This window comes from Biomphalaria glabrata, chromosome 4 (genome assembly GCF_947242115.1).
Source record: "Biomphalaria glabrata chromosome 4, xgBioGlab47.1, whole genome shotgun sequence".
Classification (NCBI taxonomy): Eukaryota; Metazoa; Mollusca; class Gastropoda; family Planorbidae; genus Biomphalaria; species Biomphalaria glabrata.
The window spans coordinates 45,464,745-45,484,403 of record NC_074714.1 but is presented as its reverse complement, the minus strand read 5'-3'; the positions used below and the strand labels follow the sequence as shown (position 1 = coordinate 45,484,403).

General features: G+C 36.5%; 1 protein-coding gene across 2 annotated transcripts in view; it reads right to left on the bottom strand.

Annotated features, from left to right (window-relative positions):
* Positions 1–14,278, bottom strand: part of LOC106075012 (NUAK family SNF1-like kinase 2) — a 69,658-nt gene extending 55,380 nt beyond the window's left edge. Inside the window, exons 1-2 of one of the 2 annotated variants that reach the window (XM_056025950.1) lie at positions 14,034–14,278; positions 9,570–10,046 (exon numbers count right to left, since the gene is read on the bottom strand). In XM_056025950.1, the coding sequence (XP_055881925.1) occupies positions 9,570–10,046 (477 nt within the window). In that variant the 5' untranslated portion in view covers positions 14,034–14,278. Of the gene's footprint in view, positions 1–9,569; positions 10,047–12,400; positions 12,682–14,033 lie in introns of those variants that run through there. The other variant, XM_056025951.1, reaches the window with a different exon arrangement.
* Positions 14,279–19,659: the final 5,381 nt, after the last annotated feature.

Genomic DNA, 19,659 nt, shown 5'->3' with positions numbered 1-19,659 from the left:
ATTTCACCCAAAAGTGGTTGCATCTTTCAAATGTTTGTCGCACTCGTGTGCTTGCACCTTGTAAAAGTTACTCGCGCTAATGTGCTTGCACCTCAAGAATGTTTGCCGTGCTAATGTGCTTGCACCTAACTAATTACACCAGATAGACCACAAATAGTGACGTGTTGGAGACGATTAGAGTATTGCAGTACAATTACTTTTTGGTGACCTTCGCTGTAGGGCCTCCACCATTCCCCCTCCACAGCTTATGACCTTGTTTCCTTAGTAGTACTTAAGTCTTCAAGCAAGAAGAAGCAGCAGGGGAAAAAAAGCAGTCCCCAAGAACAATCAGCAGGACTAATCTGCCCCAAAGTCCATACTAAGCCAGTCGGAAACAAACAATTCAACAAACAGTGGTTTGCCAAACATGAAGCTAAACTTGGGAGTCCTTCCCCTCCCCCTCCCTTTTCATCCACTCTCCCGCTTTTTTAACAGAAACCTTCTTGCAATAACGGACAGCATTCAACGTTCAACAGAGAAGCAATGTGGCATAGGTCAGTGAGATGGGGAAAAAAATGAGAGAGGGATGAACAAACAATGAATTGTCTTTGTTCTGTTCGGACTTTCCCCTAGAAAACGTCCACTAAATAAAGTGCAATCAGTCGCGCGCTGTAAAAGACCCCACCCCCTCATTTTTTCCCCCCTAAATTCCACACACAATAAACGTAGATATGGTATGTTAAAAATGAATGTAACAGAAGTCTCTGACATAAACACCTAACTTTCGTGTTAGGGCACCTTTCTTTCCACTAAAACAGAGATGAACTACTTCAGAATTCTAGGTTTAAACATTTCAAATTGACCGCACTCAGCAAACAATTGCGTTAACGTCTGCAATGTTTGCGCTGCTCGCATTCCGAAACGGGGCATTAAAATCAATAGACTATTCGGGAATCCACCATCCAAAAATGTCGGACACTCTTCTTTACGTAGAAGCTAAATTAAGTGTACATCCCGTGTTTCATAATGGTAAGATATATTGCAAGATATGGTATATAGATCTACATGGCATTTCTCTCAATTCATGATGACATATATCTGATTGTTGTATGGTCAGCATTTGTTTGCATATTGAATTATCCTTCTCTAATTGAACTTTTATCGACCCAAAATGTCTTCTAACAAGCATCATGAAACACGCACAAGTTCTTTGGCTTATTGACAATTTAATTTAGTATTATAAGATATATGTCACGTAATAACAAGTGTCAAGGTCAACGTGTTTACATTTCCAGAAGGAACAGTTATTTCCCTATCGGCCTGAAAATAGCCAAGGGCATTAAAAATAAGCAGGGATCTTCCCAATAAAAGAATTTGGCATTATCCTGTCTATCGGAGAAGCCAGTTTTAGTGAGTATGTACAATCAAGGGAGGATAATAAGCGGCATTGGTAAAATAAGGTAAAATAAGTTTCAAGCTTCATGTTAAGTCTACTTTTGTGAATTTATTTTTGAAATTAAGTTATATTGTGTGTTAATAGTGTGTTTTCAATCTTTTCATGAATTTTACTTGGAAAATTAGTTTTATTTTGTAAGAAGAAACCTTGTGATTTTTTTTCACTTAAACAAGATTCCCCTGCACACATTGGACGATGTTAAGACGTGTCAACCATCGAATCTGGTATTGTGACAATATAACATTAGTGATATGAGAGAGCCCAATTAACGTACGATATAGAGCCATATAAATGTATAGCTCTATGTGGCTTTTCTTTAGATTTAATGTTATCCAGAGTAGCCTAAGCCAGCATAATGCTGGCTATCTAGTATGCAGACGACACATCTCTAGAGAATGGCGTAGACCTAGGTGCTCTAAAGCACGTTTTCACTACATTAAGACCAACGCCCAATGATCACTAAGACGGACTTAAAATGTTGAGAGTAAATATACACTGCACGCTAATTATAGCGGGAAATGTCACGTGACATTGCTTAAACGTATAAACGTCAAGGACAGTGCGTAGGGGTCGATACCCTCGAGATGACGCTAGGTGTAGCCAACAATTATAGGTGGATGGCAGGCTCCTTGACATATTTGGCAAAAGTCTTCAGATAATAAGGAAATATTGTGTGTGTGTGTGTGTGTATTGTTTTCTTCAAGAAGTCTTCAATGAAATAAGAAAACACTGTGTGTATGTTGTTGTTTTCTTCAACGGACAGCTCAATGTTTAACCTCTTTGGGTCAAGAGCCAGGCGCGGAGAAGCATAAAACTGCCTTTCAAAGATCACTGCAGCTAAGGTTTCAACTGCAGTTCATAAATCACCCCTGCAAGAAAACATCTTGCAGAAAGTAATGAGATCTTAACTGGGGCTGTTGCATGAGGAGAAATGACGAGTCAGACCACTCTTCAAAGTGTGTTCAGCAAAGAATGCTCCACAAAATCGACACGCCTCCAGTTTTTTCCCCCATCAAAATAGTATTCATATCATAGTGATGTACATTTTTGCAATGTTTTAAACGTATCAATCTTTCTCTCATCCCCAACCACTTTGTTTTGTAATCAGTCCGTAGCTACTGAAATATTTTCAGTAAAAAGAAAAACTCGATGGATTAATTGAAAGATTAAAAATGTAACTCCAACATAGCGCTACGATGAAGGGTGTGTTAACTTTACGATAAATGAAACTGATTTTATATATTTGACAACAATGAAATTCGTTAAGTCATTTACTACACTACCCTGGTAAAGTTGAAACACGACGCCATTTCTATGCTAGTGTTTACTTTTGGTACACATTATATATACACACACAGAAATGAATTCTATTCCTAAATGTCAAGTGCTAAATAATGTGTGTGGAACTCTACAAGTGTAGGCTACACTAAAGCCAGAGCCAGACGTCCCAAACCAATATCGTGCGTTACAAACCAGGTTTGCTTCATAGTCGTTCAAACCTCGGCCTCGGCCCACTTAACTAGACGACACAAAGGAAACACTAAAAGAGTTTTGATCAACTTTTGTATCCTGGAGATATTACACAGCACACGAGCGTCGGTCTATTGGAAGGTCTGGGTGACGTTATTTTAGACCTGCTGCTTAGTTACGAGAGCCATGAAATATTGAGATTTAATATGTACTGCTACAAACTGGAGGTCTCGCGCGATTACAAAAATGGAGACTTTTCCTTAGATACTAGAAAGTACATCTAGTCTGCAGCGTTTCTTTAAGCTGTTGGGGGAGTGGGGGGTGGAGGTTTTGTCATGAATTAAAATCATGGGCTTTACAAAGATTACAAAAATTGCTATTAAGTCTGTTCTTAAGGAGTGTGTGTTTCCTAGGTAGTTAAGAAAGGGAGCATTAATTGTTAGTCTTGTGGAATGATGCAAGATAAGCGGCTATGTCATAATCTATGATAAGAACGAGAGACGACTTCAGGAAGCCAGAGACGTGTTTTAGATTTTGTTCAAAATACCATTTTATATAATTACTCAAGTCTACTACATTTATTTAATTTTAAGTTGAATTTGTCTATACTGTAATAAAAGTTATATTTACTTTTATTCACATTAGAAGTTTATTCAATTTATTTCCAGTTGTATAATTTAAAATAGAATACGACTACACCGGTTTAATTGTCTACTACCAATCTGGTGCTACATGTCAAAGACAGACAACAACATCAAGTAGATCTCTGACTTTGAGACCCCCGACTACAGCAAATCTCTTCACATAACTCATTTGAAGCTACTTCACTCTCAACTTAGTGACTTCAGCACTTAAAGAGTCTATTACATCATTCCAACTTTATTGTTTCATTTATGACCATTCTTGATTAATTTTGGTAAACGATTTATCACTAAGTCTATAGTATAAATGAAAATACATCCATACTTAGTATAGAACCTACTAAGAATTTCTTATTGCGCTTTCAAAATACTATCAATATCGGTTATAAAGTTTAAATCCATGAAATTAACAATAATAAAACTAATTCTTCTTCAAAAAAAAAAAAAAAAAAACAACAACAGATTTCTAGGGTTTTTAATTACACCATATCTAGTTTGGAAGTTTTAAGTTGAAACGAGACAATGTCTTTATAAACTAACAGGTGATTGTGGTATAAGGAAATCTACAGAGTTATTGTTTTGTTTTTTGTTCAATGCAATTCATTTCTTCACCTTCCAACTCCTCGCCACTTGTACCCACTGCCACCATCCAGTGCACCTGACTTGTTGCGTAGAAAACCTCATTATTTAGACAAGAGTTTTTAAATAGATTACATCCACAAGACTACGCTTCGACACACCAACACACACGCACGCCCAACATGTATCTTAGAATACATTCGCACCAATTCAGATTTCCTTTCTTCCACAAAACCAAAGTGTAGACAAAGAAAGCATGACAATGTTATCAATTAAAGAAAAGGTGGCCATGGAACAGAAAGATTAGGGGAGGGGGTAATCCTAATTATTACTTTTTATCATAACATTTAAAGCACAAATTTAAAAACAGGCGGGGGTGAAGCAGGGGCGTAGCTAGGAATTTTCCATCGTTTGGGGGACGGGGGGGGCTTGATCTCTTTGAGGCCCCTGCATTTTGCGTAATATTTAATTTTTAATGTTAAAAACACTCATTTGGGGTCCCCCCCCCCCTCCTCCCCTACCCAAGCTACGCCACTGGGGTAAAGTGCAAATAAAGGCTGAACGTCATGACAAAGAGATCTCCTCTTGTGGTCTCACGAGCCTGAAATGTGTTTCTAATTATATTAACTTATACGTACTTTATTTCCCAGGTGTAATTGGGGGGGGGTGCTTTGCCACCAACCATGCCAGTGATTACGCAAACTCTATTAATAATGGCACTAGATCAAAATAAGGAACCCATCTCGTGGACTCCGTTGCGTTTTGGTGTGAGACCCGCCTTATCGAATACCTGTGTTAGAGAAATGTCAACTTCGAGTGACGCTGTAGTTACAGTACAGGTACACGTAAGACGAAACACCGCGCGGGGGTTTCCCCACTTCAATGTAACATTACACCGTGACTCTACACACAAGGGATGGCGGGACTTTACCTCATGGAAACAAGAATTTAAAAAAAAAAAATATACGCGGGAAAGAAGTGAGACACACACACACACAGAGGTAGAAAGTGTGTGTCCTTATCGTTGTAATTATAAATACATTCGTTTTTTTTTTATATTCTTCTCTAAAGACAACGCCCCGGCCTACATTACCGATACGTAAGAAGTGAGACAAAGTGAGATCTAGAACAAGGTGACATCTAGAACAAAGTGAGATCTAGAATCAAGTGAGAGCTAGAACAAAGTGAGAGCTAGAACAAAGTGAGATCTAGATCAAGTTACTCAAACATAAGAAGAGAGTGCACGTGATAAATGGTGAGGTCATCGTTACAGTATTTGAACATTTCAAGTAATTGTTTCTTGGAACACGATCGATCTTTTAATTTATTGATTATTATTCGCATAGCATCAACCTCTCTCTCTCTCCCCTTTCTTTTTCTGTTCTATTCATAAATAAAAAACAACAACAATCCAACGTAGAATGTATCTTGCTATACAAGAGGACTGTTCTTCTCTTATCTTCCGACTCTTATATTAAACCTTATGCACACAAAAGTATCGTCTAAAATAACAGACCTTTTTTTTATATTGTAATGAAAATTGCTTTAGGTTATGAATTATAAACTACGAGTCAAAAGTTCGCTTTTAAAAGCCCAAATTTCCTGGGAATCCAATGTTCACGAAAGTGGCAGTGTGCTTACAATCAGTCCCAGTGTTGCTCGCGGGCCAGCCCAACGTTTCACCTCTGTACTGCAGGTGAGCAGGTCCAGCCTTCGTGGGGAAGGAAGAGGGTGAGTCATGCACGCGAATTAATTCATCCAAACGAATGGCTGCCACAATCAGACATGATTTTGGGGAGGGGTGGGGCAGCACTGTGACTGCTCAGTAATGGGGGGGGGTGTGGAGGAGAGGAGTAACGGATGGTTGCAACAGAATCACAACACGGGTCAATACTTTCGAGCTGGGTCTCCTAGGACCGGAGTCTTGCCACATTGTTACACGAGACGTTCCAATTCAAGACCCACTGGTAGCTAGATACGCTTGATCATTAGACTAGTCTACCCCTGTGTTGTGGTCAACGTGCAACTAGAGTGTCATGGAGTCAGCACAGTGACGAGCTGCTTTACCAATTCTCGATAAAACGTCTTATACTACTTAAATAAAGAAAGCAGAATCCGAAACGGAGCCTCAAGTTTAGACAGCCTCATTTGTCTGTCATTCAATTACTAAGAGCCATATTATTAAACATGCAGGTACATTAGTAATTGTGTTAGAGTCCGAAGACCAAAGAAGAATGCAATATGTCACGTGACTAAGCAGACCCAGTTGAGACTTGCATATTTTGACAAAGCCGTTGTCCGTTGGGATCTTCGACAAGAGCTTTTCTATTTGGTCTCAAATGTGTATCCCGCGTCTTCATCAGTTCTTCTGCCATCTATTTTCTTCTAAGCCATTGATAGCACACTAAAGTCCGAGTCGAGTCTTTAAAAGCTCTTACGCTATCCTCCAGTAAGCACATAAGGCATACAAACATCCCCCGTGCGGGATAGCTGTCCTATCAGCGGAACCGTCGATGTGCATCTAATCTGTCCACATTGGGGTTCAAGTAAAACAATTTATAGTGTTGTCTTGCCAGCGTGAATGGACATTCAGCTTTTCCCCACATTTCCATATACTTTTCTTTCAAATATAATGACCAAGCACATCCATGTGATATTAAATTTTTTGAACTACCTCAATAATACAATTTGTTGTTTAAAAATTTGTGTTTTAAAAAAATAACTTTCTCGTTTTGGAATCTTCAAATGAAAAGAGAAACATCCATGTGAGAAAAACCTCCTGGAGCGCAGTCTATTCACACTTTTTACCCACTTAATTCCCAATACAACTTTTGTGTTTCTAATTGTGTCCTATACGTCTGCCAGTTGTCTGCAGTGACAAAAACAAAACAAAAGCTTGTCGTCAGACGGCGATTTCATGGTGTAACTAACAAACACGGCATTAGTGACACTTGAGAAATGTGTAGGTCAGTGCTAACAATAACCTTCATTATCGCGATCTTCTGGTACTCAACTGAGCGCTTAACGAAGCTGGAATTCCAATGAAACAAAAATTAAATTAAAAAAACAACAACATCGTAATTCCGGTTAAAGCTGGAATCATAGACGTCAACAAATATATTGAGACACGAGCGGGGGAGGGGGGGGGGGCAAAAGAGTTCGTTAGCATTTGGGGAAGGGGGAGTAGTGATAAGGCGAAGAAGCAGCGAGTCGAGAAGGTCCTCCCCTTGATCTTACATTTGGGCCATAGTTGAAGATGATCACTGGACTATATACACGACTACTACCACTAGAAACACAGGACTTGTACCGTGTTGTGGATAGTCTCATAAAATCAATGTTCTTTGACCGCTTAGGTCACGTTAACCTGTTGATCTCTTAAGCTGAAACACACACACACACGCGCGCACAGACATTGTGTAGTATCCACAAGCGGTTATGAAACGAGCCACCGAGTTCAGCGTGACCTCGGTCCTGTCTTGTTTACTTATGGAAATACGATATGCCAACCAATTTATGACTGGTGTTTCACCGGAGGCACCCAAAAGTATAGCACAATGGGGGCGAAAGTACAAAATTTAGAGCACATACATGGCACACACTCAAACTTTGTGTATAACGCACATATAGCAAACATATAACCAATAAAAATTATCTCATCTTATCATTATTGTGTTGGAAAATGTCTGAAAAGCATTGAGAATGGAAAGGAAGGAAAATAAAGAAAGCGATTTTTTTATTGTCGAATAAGAAACGTTAGATTGATGAATCGGTGGAAGTTATAATTTTAATTTATACTTTACGATTGGTCTCGGTTAGTCTCGCGAGTCACGTGGAATCCGTTTCTAACATATCGTTTAGGATTATACCTGCCTTTGACTTCAAACCACCTACCACCGTTGCCAACAATTCCACACGTACGTGGATGAATAGAAAAGACATGTCACGATCTCGCTTGTGTCTCGAAATCAACGGGAATTCTCGGTGACGATAAGCAGAGAGTCGGGTCAAAGATAACCATCAATTTATCTTCTGTTAATAGAGTAAACATTAGTGGGCAACTAATGAGGTGGGTGGGAGAGGGGGCATATTCGAAACAGTAGTTTCGAGAAACTGACTAAGACTTAGACGCCACGTTAACCTGGGGGCATGTATTTGCGGAATGTTGACATTTTTCTAACTAGCAGACGATTAATCCCCCCCCCCTTCCCTTCAAATCACATTTCACACAAAACAGTTACCGTGTGTCACACTCACGACTGCTTATTTATAGTTCGTTGTCTATTTATAACACTGATGTCATTGTCTTTAGATCAACATGGATTAATAAAAAAGTTTTGAAAATGTTTTTTTTTTTTGTGTTTTTTCTTTCTTCTGATATCATGTAATTTTTTACGTAAAGACCTATGGACCAGGATTCGAACCCATACACCCGAATTCGAGATAGAGAAGGCTAAAAGTAGTATCAATGCTTCTCAGTCAGAGAATTCCTAAAATAGACTACTTCCAAACTTGCCCCACTCTATTTTCACTACTCACAGATAAAACTTTCTATTAAGATCTAAATCTAGTCCAGAAAACTTATCCAAGTGACTCAAACCTTTGTAAAAGCTACAAATGTTCTACGGAACACCGGTGTGGACAGAATAGAGGCACTTCTTATTTTGCCACAGTTGCGCTGTTGTAGGGTAAGAAGCAATAAAGGCATGGACATGCAGATCTGCACAAACCAAGATGACACGCGCATTTACAATGGGTGGCCATTGTTTTGATTTCAGTTGTATTGGCTTTAGTGAACACCATTTAGAATAAATATATGCAATGCCTTTTTAAAAAAAATTACATCATAAAAACTGGTATAAAATGGCATTTTTAAAGATTCAATGCCAATGCTCTCCCCTCAAACCAAATAAAGAGAAAAGTTTAGAATGGATCAAAGACTACAAAGATATTTAAGTTTGCAGTCCATTATAAACTGGATATTGATTTCTCTAATGTAATTTCAGACTCAGGTGCCGTAAGAATATGTAACAGTTATTCCCACCACAGCCACAGGTGGTTTAATAATTCTCCAAGAACTAGAGGGATCAAAAGTTCATTCAATGAATCATCACTGAATAAATAGTTTTTTTTTAAGAATTTATTCAAGCTAACTTCTGAAGGCCTATAGGTATCTATTATGTTGCGTTTTTTTTTAAGTTAAAGAGTCATAGATTTCAATGCAAAAAAAAAATGAAAAATAAAAACTTTTTAAACTCATTTGTTAATTGCAATGCCAATAATAATTTTAAAAATTTCCATTTTTTTTTCTTGTAAAATTAGACTTGTAAGGAACATTAAGAAATACATGTTGGCAGGCTATGTAATTAGGTTTACTCATATGTTATAACTGTGCCAAATAAATTATAAGTACTCATGCAATAATTTTTAGCTCTAGAACTCACCAATTCCCCTGTACTTTTATCAGATGCAAGTTTTACTTTTCCATATGTTCCTTCTCCCAATGTCTTCTGCAACTGAAACCTGTTCTTGAGATTCTGTCTCTGGTGGTGTATGACAAGTTTATTTGCAGGCGTTGAATCACTCCTGCTCCTGCCAACTGAAGATTGAGCAGGAGTTTTGGTGCCAATATCAAGAGCAACCTTTGCACCTGCTTTTGAGGAGGATGCAGCAGAGCTTTTGTAAACGCTCAGTGTGGTGGTCAGTGTGGTGGTCGTATCTGGGTGCCATGAACTTGAACGTTCTCTGGAATGAGTAGGATGTTGTTGCTGGTGTGTAGATGTCCTGGAGGTGAGGCGCAACTTCAGCGGGGGCTTGTTTGTCACTGGCACCTGCCTCCTAAGACGAATGTCTGCAGAAGCACCTGACATATTTGTCTTGTTGTCATTAGAAATTATATCCGTCTCACCTAATAGATGCATCTGAAAATTTAACACACAAAAAAACTTTCTCAAACAATACTATTTCAAAATAATACATTACAAATAAAGACATACAATTGATTGATGTTCAAAATGAAAGACTAAAACTATCATTCTATAACAACTTGGGAATAGCTTGTTGGCACTTTTGATAATCAAACTTTGTAAACGATAATTTGTATACTTTTTTTTTGCTTTTTCAAAAAAAGTACAGGAGGATATGTAGAATTATTTCATCGCTAAGCTAAGTTTTATGTATTATTTTTCTAATTGATTAACTAAATAACCAATGTTGTCGAAATCCATCCATCCCAGTGGCGCTACAGCCCATGGAGGGCTCTGGCCTGCTTTAACACATCCTTCCATTCAGATCTCTCCTGGGCCTTTCGTCTCCACGCCCTAACCCCAAGCTGCTTCAGATCTGCTTCCACGTCATCTATCCATCGCATTCGGGGTCTGCCTTTGAGTCGCCTGCCTTTTGGTTTTTGCCTGTATACGATTTTCGCCCCTCTGTTGTCTGACATTCTTTCAAGGTGACCTGCCCAACGTAGTCTGTTCTTTTTTATTTCGTTCACTATTGGTGGGTCTTCATATAATTGATATAACTCATGGTTAGTGCGTGTCCTCCACCCTGTTTCATCCTGTATGGCACCATAGATTTTCCTAAGGATTTTTCTTTCCCAAGTGTTAAGTAAATTTTCAGATGTCTTTGTCAGTGTCCAGGTCTCACTTCCATACATTGCTGCTGGTCTTATTATAGTTTTGTATATTATTTTCTTGGTTTTACTTGAAATCATTTTGCTCTTAAGTAGATGGTGGGTGCTATAAAATGCCCTGTTGCCTGCTGCTATTCTTTCCTTTATTTCTGTTAGTAGGTCATTTTTTAAATTAATGGTACTTCCTAGATATTTGAAAGTTTGGACGTTTTCAAATTCGTGGTCTTTGATTTTGATATTTTGTCCCTCTGTTTGATTGTCTCTTGTCATTGTGATGTACTTGGTTTTACTGTCATTGACCTCAAGTCCTGCTGGTCGAGATGCTTCTTCTAGTTGTATGAAGGCTCTAGCGATGTCAGAGGTTTCTTTACCCAATAAGGCAATGTCATCGGCATAAGCAAGGTATTGTAGAGGTTGGCTGTATATCGTCCCTGTTGGTTGTGGACCCATGTTTTCTCTCCTGAAGTAGTTAGTAATAGTTCCCCTTGTGTTTATGTGTATATTTCTTATAACTCTCTCCAGTGTTAAGTTGAAAAGCATGCAGGAAAGTGCGTCTCCTTGTCTTAATCCTCGTTTAATCCTAAATTCCCGTGAGTGTTCTCCTTGTATTATGACTTTGCTTTTTGAGTTGTTTAATGTCATATGTATAAGTCTTGTCAGCTTATTGGGTATTCCAAAATCCTGTAGTGTGTCATATAGGTATTTCCTTCTGATACTGTCATAAGCCATTTTATAGTCTATAAAGAGTTGGTGGATTGGTATGTTGTATTCATGGCATTTTTCTAGTATACATCTTAGTGTGAAGATGTGGTCGGTTGTGGATTTGTTGGGTCTGAAACCACATTGGTAGTCACCTAAGATTTCTTCTGAATATTTTCCAAGTCTCTTAGTTATAAGCCTAGACAGTATCTTATAAGTCACATTTAGTAGAGAGATTCCTCTGTAATTACAGCACTTTAACTTGGATCCTTTTTTGTGTATTGGGGTTATAAGAGCAGTTTCCCATTCTGTTGGTATTACTTCTTCTTCCCAAATTCTTGATATTAGTCTGTGTATTTGGGAATGTAAGTCTTTCCCTCCATATTTAATTAGTTCTGCTGTGATTTGGTCCTCTCCTGGTGCTTTGTGATTCTTCATGGTCCTAATTATTTCTGATGTTTCAATGAGTGTTGGAGGGTTCACTAAGGGATCTGGTCCCCCATGCGGCAGTTCATATTCTCCATTGTCTCCATCTTCAGTGGTATTTAGGATCTCCTCAAAGTATTCAGCCCATCTCTCAATGACCCTGCTGTTTTCTGTAATAAGCTGACCATCTTTGTTCTCACACATGTGTGATCTAGCTTGAAATCCGTTCTTTTCATCTTTAATTTTCATATACATTCCTCTCATGTCTCCCTCCTTTGCTAGTTCCTCAATTTTAGTGATCTTGGACTTTTCCCATTCCCGTTTTTTCTTTCTTACAACTTTTGTGGCCCTTCTTCTTGCTTCATTGTATTGCTGTCTAGATGTAAGAAGTTTCAGAGGAGCTAATGCTGACTCAGACCACCTACTAGTAAAAGCTAAATTTAGACAAAGAATAAGTACCATACACAATTACCAAAGAAAGAGAGCACAGCAATATGATAGTCAAAAACTCACAAAGGATCCACTTGTTGCAGAAACTTATAGAATGGCACTCCAAACACAACTGACAACATTAGAAAAGGACTGCGAAAATAACATAAATGAGCATTGGGAAATAATAAAGCATGCTATCAAAAGAACAGCAGAAGAGGTAGTTGGATTTAAACAAAAGAACGAGAAAATAGGGTGGTATGATGATGAATGCAGACAAACTATAGAAGAGAAGAACAATGCCCGAATGATAATGCTACAGAGAGAAACCAGGAACACTAGACAGCAATGTTGTCAAAAAGGCTGTTCAAATGTACAATTTTATAAGCTTAGACTGTACATCTTTAAAAAACTCAATGAGAATAATTTTAATTTTTTTTTTTTTGATTATCATAGATCTACCACAAATTTGAAAAGTTTATATTTTAACCAAAATTTATGTACATGTGAATGTCATTTATTGTTGGATATATCTTACATTATGACAATATCTGTCATTACTATTTCATGGTGTATGCAAAATCACATAATATAAATTTAAAAGACCATTTGCCTGTTGGCTAAATATATAGAGCTAGATCTAGATGACTTTTGTATGATAAACATATTTTGTGTTATTAAAAATACAAAAAGGTTTATTATAATTTATATTCCATTTTGTTTTTAAATCCATATACTGATATAGCCATAGATGATAGATGTATGTTACTTTAATTTAGTCTGAGTTTATTATAAATAGATCTAGTCTATCAATTAGCAGAAGCAGATATATCAAATAGATATAGAATCTAGATCTTGATCTAATACTAATACAATAATCAATAAATAAAATAGTTAAGTCTAAGTATATCTATCATTAATAGTAGATTTAGAAACTAGATTTATTAGATCTGTAGTAGATATGACAATTTGACATCTATCAAAGTATCATATTATGATATTTATTTATAATCAAATCATTAAATAAGAACAATCTGGTATAAACTTTGTCACATGTAAATTATGAGTGAGTCTGGTGTGAATGTACACTTTGGTTTCTTATAGTTATAATGTTTTTTGTTTGTAAGACAAATTTCCTTACGGATAATAAAGATTATTATTATTATTATTATTATAATCATATATTTTTTTATAGAATAGATCTAGAATATAGATCTAGAATCTAGATATCTAGCTTAGACAGCCGCTAGTAGCTAGTGCCTCTGCTAGTCAAGTCTAGTCGTCTAGAAACTCTAGATCTCTATATCTATTTATTAGTACTTACTTTCTAGTTACTATATAATATACTAAATATCTAGTAATGTACTCAGTGTACTGTATATAACTGTATTATTATAACTCATTAACTGTATAAAAAAGTGTAGTATACTATACTGATCTGATGAACAGATTTAGTATACAATAATACATTATAGTGATTATTTATACTAATACAGTAAATACTGTATTAACTGTACTGTCACTGTGTAGTGTAGTGTACTATAAGTTAAGTATAAGTATAGACTTAGAAATCTAGGTCTAGGGGTCTATCTATTGAATCTATATAATTATTATTAATTATATACTTATATAGTCAATATAGAATAGAACTATAGACGTATAGTAGTAACTAGATCTATCATAATAATAAGTTTAGTAATCTTTAGTTTAATCTTACTTATTGAAGGAACACTCATATTTATATTTTCCGACAAGGACCTTTTCCAACATGCTAGCCATACGAGAACACTCTTTCTCAATAACATCAGAGCGAACGAAACTACACAAAGTGGCTGGGCGGAGCTTGTGTTAGCGGTACGCCAACGTTGAACCGAGTCTACGCTTCGACGCTACGCCGCTCAGCCATCCTTTTATTTCCCTAACAGCTGGCGAGCCGTAGATCTTAGAGTCTAATATTTTAATTTCTTAATTCTGGATATAATACACTAGATTATATTACTTTAATACTCTAATATATATATATCTAGTCTATATACCTAGATAGATCTAGTCTATCTAGACAATTTACGGTTCACATTTTTCGCAAGCACTGCATCATACGGCACATCTAATAAATTGTTTCGTTAAGAAAGTGTTGTTTTTTAAAAATGATTATTGGGAATTTTTCTTATTATTTTTAGATATTGATTCAAAACTCAAAGGTTAGAATTTATAATAAAAAGAAGATTGACGATTGACCAAACGCTGCATTTGATCTCTATCTTAAAATGTAGATCTATATTTTTAGTTATTACTAGATGCAAGACGCGTAGGACGTAATCATCTTCTTTTTTTAAGTAACGTCTGTATTAATAGTATTATACAAGATTATTCATTGAACTGTGACTAGATCTCGATCTATGTCGTGCAAATTATGCAATTGTTCTTGAATCATGATCGGAGTCAAAGTAGGGTCAATGAAAGATAACGGCGCTAGTCGAATTATGAATCAGAAAATGCCGGTTAGCATCAAATTAAAACTAATTGATGACACATTAATTAAGCCTTGGTGGTTACGCTGACTTGTTAGTTTGCTTGTTTTAAATGTTTCGGATGTTCCTTCAGAATTGAAGATTAGGTTATTACATTCTAACGCAAACCACCCGCATCGAGCAGCTAGGGTTCGAACCTGGGACCATCTAAATTACAGACGACAGAACAGAGTGCATAGGCCTACCACACGACAATAAGCAGCCATTAAATACATTGTAATTTTATACAGATCTATAGACTAGTTTTAGATTAATATCCAGGTCATCTCTACCCTAAGACAGAAGGCTTTGTTACAGCAATACAGGACAGAGTCATTAGGACTAAAAATTACGAGAAGCATATCCTCATTGACGAAACTCGATCCTGGCAGCGCCAGAGAATAAATACTCGTTCGTTTCTAGCATAATAATAATGCTTGTGTTTGAGTCCGAAGATTTAGAAGGAGTACAGTATTTCATGTGGCTACACAGTCCTAGCTGTGATCTTACTATTTTGTCCCATCCAGCGGTTGAGGTTCCCTTTCCGTCGTCCATGTCTGTCCAGGGCAGAAGGCCACTCATTCAATGATTAATCTGTCACGAATGTCTTCAGCCGTTTGAACGGATATGCATGAAATATTGTACACAAGTTCATCATACCCCTAATAAAGTGCTATCTAAGAAACACTTTGATATATATTCGCAAACTAAATGTGGAAATTCTCGAAAATAAAATAAAAAAAGAATATAAAAAAAACGCAAGCCTTCTATTACCCTATCATTGTATTTTTTTAAATATTTCTCCAAATGACCACAGTCCATGGGCGTAGCCGGGGGGGGGGGTTCTTGGGGTTCAAACCCCCCCCTCCCGAAATGGAGTCGGAATTTAGTGACTGATTTTTTGCTTTGATTTTGTTTATTTTAGGTGAGATTTTAATACTAAACCATCACTTGCCCTAGCACAACCAAAGGGGTTTTGAGTTTAAAACCCCCTACCAGGGGGGTTCGAGTTTAAAAACCCCTACCAGAGCGGTTCGAGTTTAAAACCGACTACCAGAGCGGTTCGAGTTTAAAACCCCCTACTAAGGGTTTTGAGTTTTAAACCCCCTACCTGGGGTTTTTGCAGTTAACTCCCCCTCTTCTATAAAACAAAACAAAAAAAAAATGCAAACGATATTTAACGAGGGTTCATAGACATTGGTGCACTGAGTTCTAATAGATATTATTTAAAAAGGATCAAAGCCACATTGTTTTTGCGTTTTGTCTGTCAGTCGGTCTGTCCGTTATCTTGATATAAAAAAAACAACTAAAAGTTATTAAAAATTGATTAACCTTTATTTTACGTTTCAAAACATCGCAATAATTTTTAGGTATGAACACAATTGAAAAGTTTATATAATAGATTGTTCCGGATGTTTGTATAAATAGTAAAAGAAAAAGAGAATTTCAGATAAATGTAATACCGTTAATTAAATTTTTTGGATGGTCTCGTATAAAAATTAGATGTACTACAGCCACGTGGAGAGATTTTCATACCTTACTTTGGTGTTTGGATTCTGTTTTCCTTAAAAATCGGAACATAATATTAACGATAATTAGATTTTTTAATGTTTTAGGTAGAAAGTTAAATGTACTGTAAGAGAGTAGTGAGTTAAAATATTTTTCATAAAAATCCGTAAAAACATTATTTCGTAAATGAGAAGATTATTTGTTTAGTAATTAGAAGAGGGAGTTCAAACAATTATTTGGCGTTAGTAGATTTTTAAATAAATTCAGAAATTTCTGGCGACGATTTGTAAGAAACAAAATCCGGAACTTTCTTTATCGATTACAAAACTTCTATGTTATGTTTTACAAGAAAATTAAATGTCTAAAAAGTAATTTTCAGTAATCAATTCTAGTAAATTACTTTTTTTAAAAGCCTTATGCGATTTCAAACAATCATTAGGCATAATTCATGTTTTATAAAACAATATTCGGAACATTTTTACACTTAATGAAATATAAGTCAGTATAGAGATTATGATTTAGCATTAATATGCTATTTACATAAAAAACGGAACAACATATTATTGATAATGTGTTTTTGCAACGTTTAAGCATGGAAATTGAATGTAATATAAGTTAGAAGAGCAAACAAACATTTGTTGGCGTTGATTAGTTTTGTACAAAAAAATCCGGAACAATCAATTTTAGATACTTAAAACTATTGAGATGTTATGGGAGGAACATTAAAGGGTAAATCAGATTTTCAATAGCTTTTAGAGTTCTAGTTTTTTAAATCTAATCGTGACGGACAGACCGACCAACAGACAAAACGCACAAAAATAAGCTTCTTTTATTCGGATGGGGGCACTAAACAAAAAATAAATAAAATCTGATTTTTAAAAAAAGTTTAAGGAATTGGTTTAGCACCTGATCATGTTGCGACGTTACGCTACTGCACGAAAATCGCTGCATAAAAAGTCCATTTAAAAAAATGTGCGTGATATTTACATACAAAGTGCATTATTAGCCTTTATAAACAAACAGAAATGTTTTCTTTTAATTTTAGCAGCTAATTGACCAGAAAAAACGTCTTTAACTATTATTTGTATTTGTTGTAAACATTTCCTGTACATTTTAAAAATATATTTGACTTAGTGATACTGAAAATAAAAAAAAATTGTCCATCTTTGTTAGCATATTGTAACATTGCCTCCCTTACATTTACGTAATTGTTTTAGAATTGGTGTATTTTTATGAAAAAATCGCTTGCATAATTAATTTTATAAATTAAACGGTTTGCTTTTAGAAAACCAAAAGTAGCCGTTGCACCTAAACTTTTCAAGCCGGATTTAATGATGAAATAATATTTTTCATATCTCTTCTAGTTTTCGAGATCTGAGTGTGACAGACGGACAGACGGACATTTTGCACAAACCTAATAGCGGCTTTTTCCCCTTACGGGGGCCGCTAAAAAAGCTAATTACGCACTCAAAATGTTATGAGCGTAGCTAAATGGGTTTTGACTCAGTTTTGAGTTTAAACCCCACTTCAGTGGGGTTTGAAGGTAAAAAATACCTCTTTTTTTTTAATAATAAAAAAAAAAAAGCAAATTATACACTAAAAATGTTATGAGTGTAGTATATGGGGTTTTGAGTTTAAACTCCCCTCCAGTGGAGTTTGAAGCTAAAAAGTACCTCTTCAATATAAATAAAAGAAAATTACTTAGGCCTACTCTAAAATCTATGAGCGTAGTCAAAGGGGTTTTGAGTTTAAACCCCCCGCCATCTTTAGTTTAAGAAAAAAAAGCAAATTACGCACTCAAAATGCTATGAGCGTTGCCGAAAGGGGTTTTGAGTTTAAACCCCCATTCAGAGGGGTTTGGTGCTAAAAATACATCTTCAATATAAAAAAAGCAAATTACACACTAAAATTATTTGAGCGTAGCCAAGCCAATCGGGGGTTTTGAGTTTCTTCTACAGATGGCTTTTTTTTTTAAAGTTTAAAACCCCTCCAGATGGTTTTGAGTCTAAGATCCCCCTACAGAGCATTTTGAGGTGGAAAACCCCCAACAGAAGATTTTGACGATAAAACTTCTCTTTTCGATATAAAATCTAAAGCAAACTTCAGTCACTTAATTCCAAGAGCGTATTCAAGAGAGGTTACACATTTTTACCAGTGGCAGGGCTCCATTAATAAACTGCAGTGAATAGTCATCTACCGAAATCGAAAAACACTAAATATAGCTCAACAAAGATGGCTAAGACAGATTTCAGGAGTCAGTTATAGAGATCGGATCTAAATCAAGGAAATCCAATGCCGAAAGGGAGTCGACCCCTTAGTAAGATTGTGAGAGAACGTCGCATGAGGTTTGCGGGACATGTTCTCCGACAAAATGAATTACGCATAAGAAGAGTTGCAATGATATCCTAGTACAACTTGACGCCACTCATTCATGGAGGTCCTCATGGTAGGTGGGAAGAGGCTTCAGACATTACCAGTGACAGATTTTTATGGAAACTGCTTGACGTCAAATGCTCCGAACGGCGTGGGATGGTCTAAGTCAGTAAGAATAGCACATTAGGTTTTTGAAATAAAACTTTTTAATAGCATTAAAATGGACTGTAGATTCCTCAGAATATGCATTTTGTTGGCTTTCAATACCAGAAATAGTGCTTGGCGGCGGGGCTTCGCCCCGCGCTGGGGAGCTACTGGCGCTCCCCCAGACCCCCTTGCTAGTAATGGCAAATGCACCGAACGACGAGGGAGGGTCTAAGTCAGTAAGAAAAGCACATTAGGTTTTTTAAATAGAACTTTTTAATAGCAGGAAAATGCACTGTAGATACCTCAGAATATGCATTTTGTTGGTTTTCAATATCAGAAATAGTGCTCCCCCAGACCCCTTTGCTAGCTCATGGAAGAACCTATTCTAGGGCACAATAGACGTCTTCCGAAAGAATGAAGGGTCAGAATGTAATAAAGATTATGTACACACACACACACACACACATAAATACATATAATTTTTTTTTCGCCCGGGGGGGGGGGGTGTCGGGGGGGGGGGGAATTCATCCCCCAACCCCAACCCCCCCCCCCGAAAAAAAATCCTGGCTACGCCCATGCCACAGTTTATATGCAGGTCTACAATTTAGATAAAAATCTTCAATAGAATAAAATATACTTCTTTTCCCCGTTTTTTTTAAGCACTGCAAGTGTGCATAAATCGCCACTCTGTAGACACTTTATAAGAACACCCCAGAATGTAATAGCTGCGTGTACGAAGTTACACAAATAATATAAATAATACATAATAATAATATGAAATTTATGAATAATATTTTGTTGCTG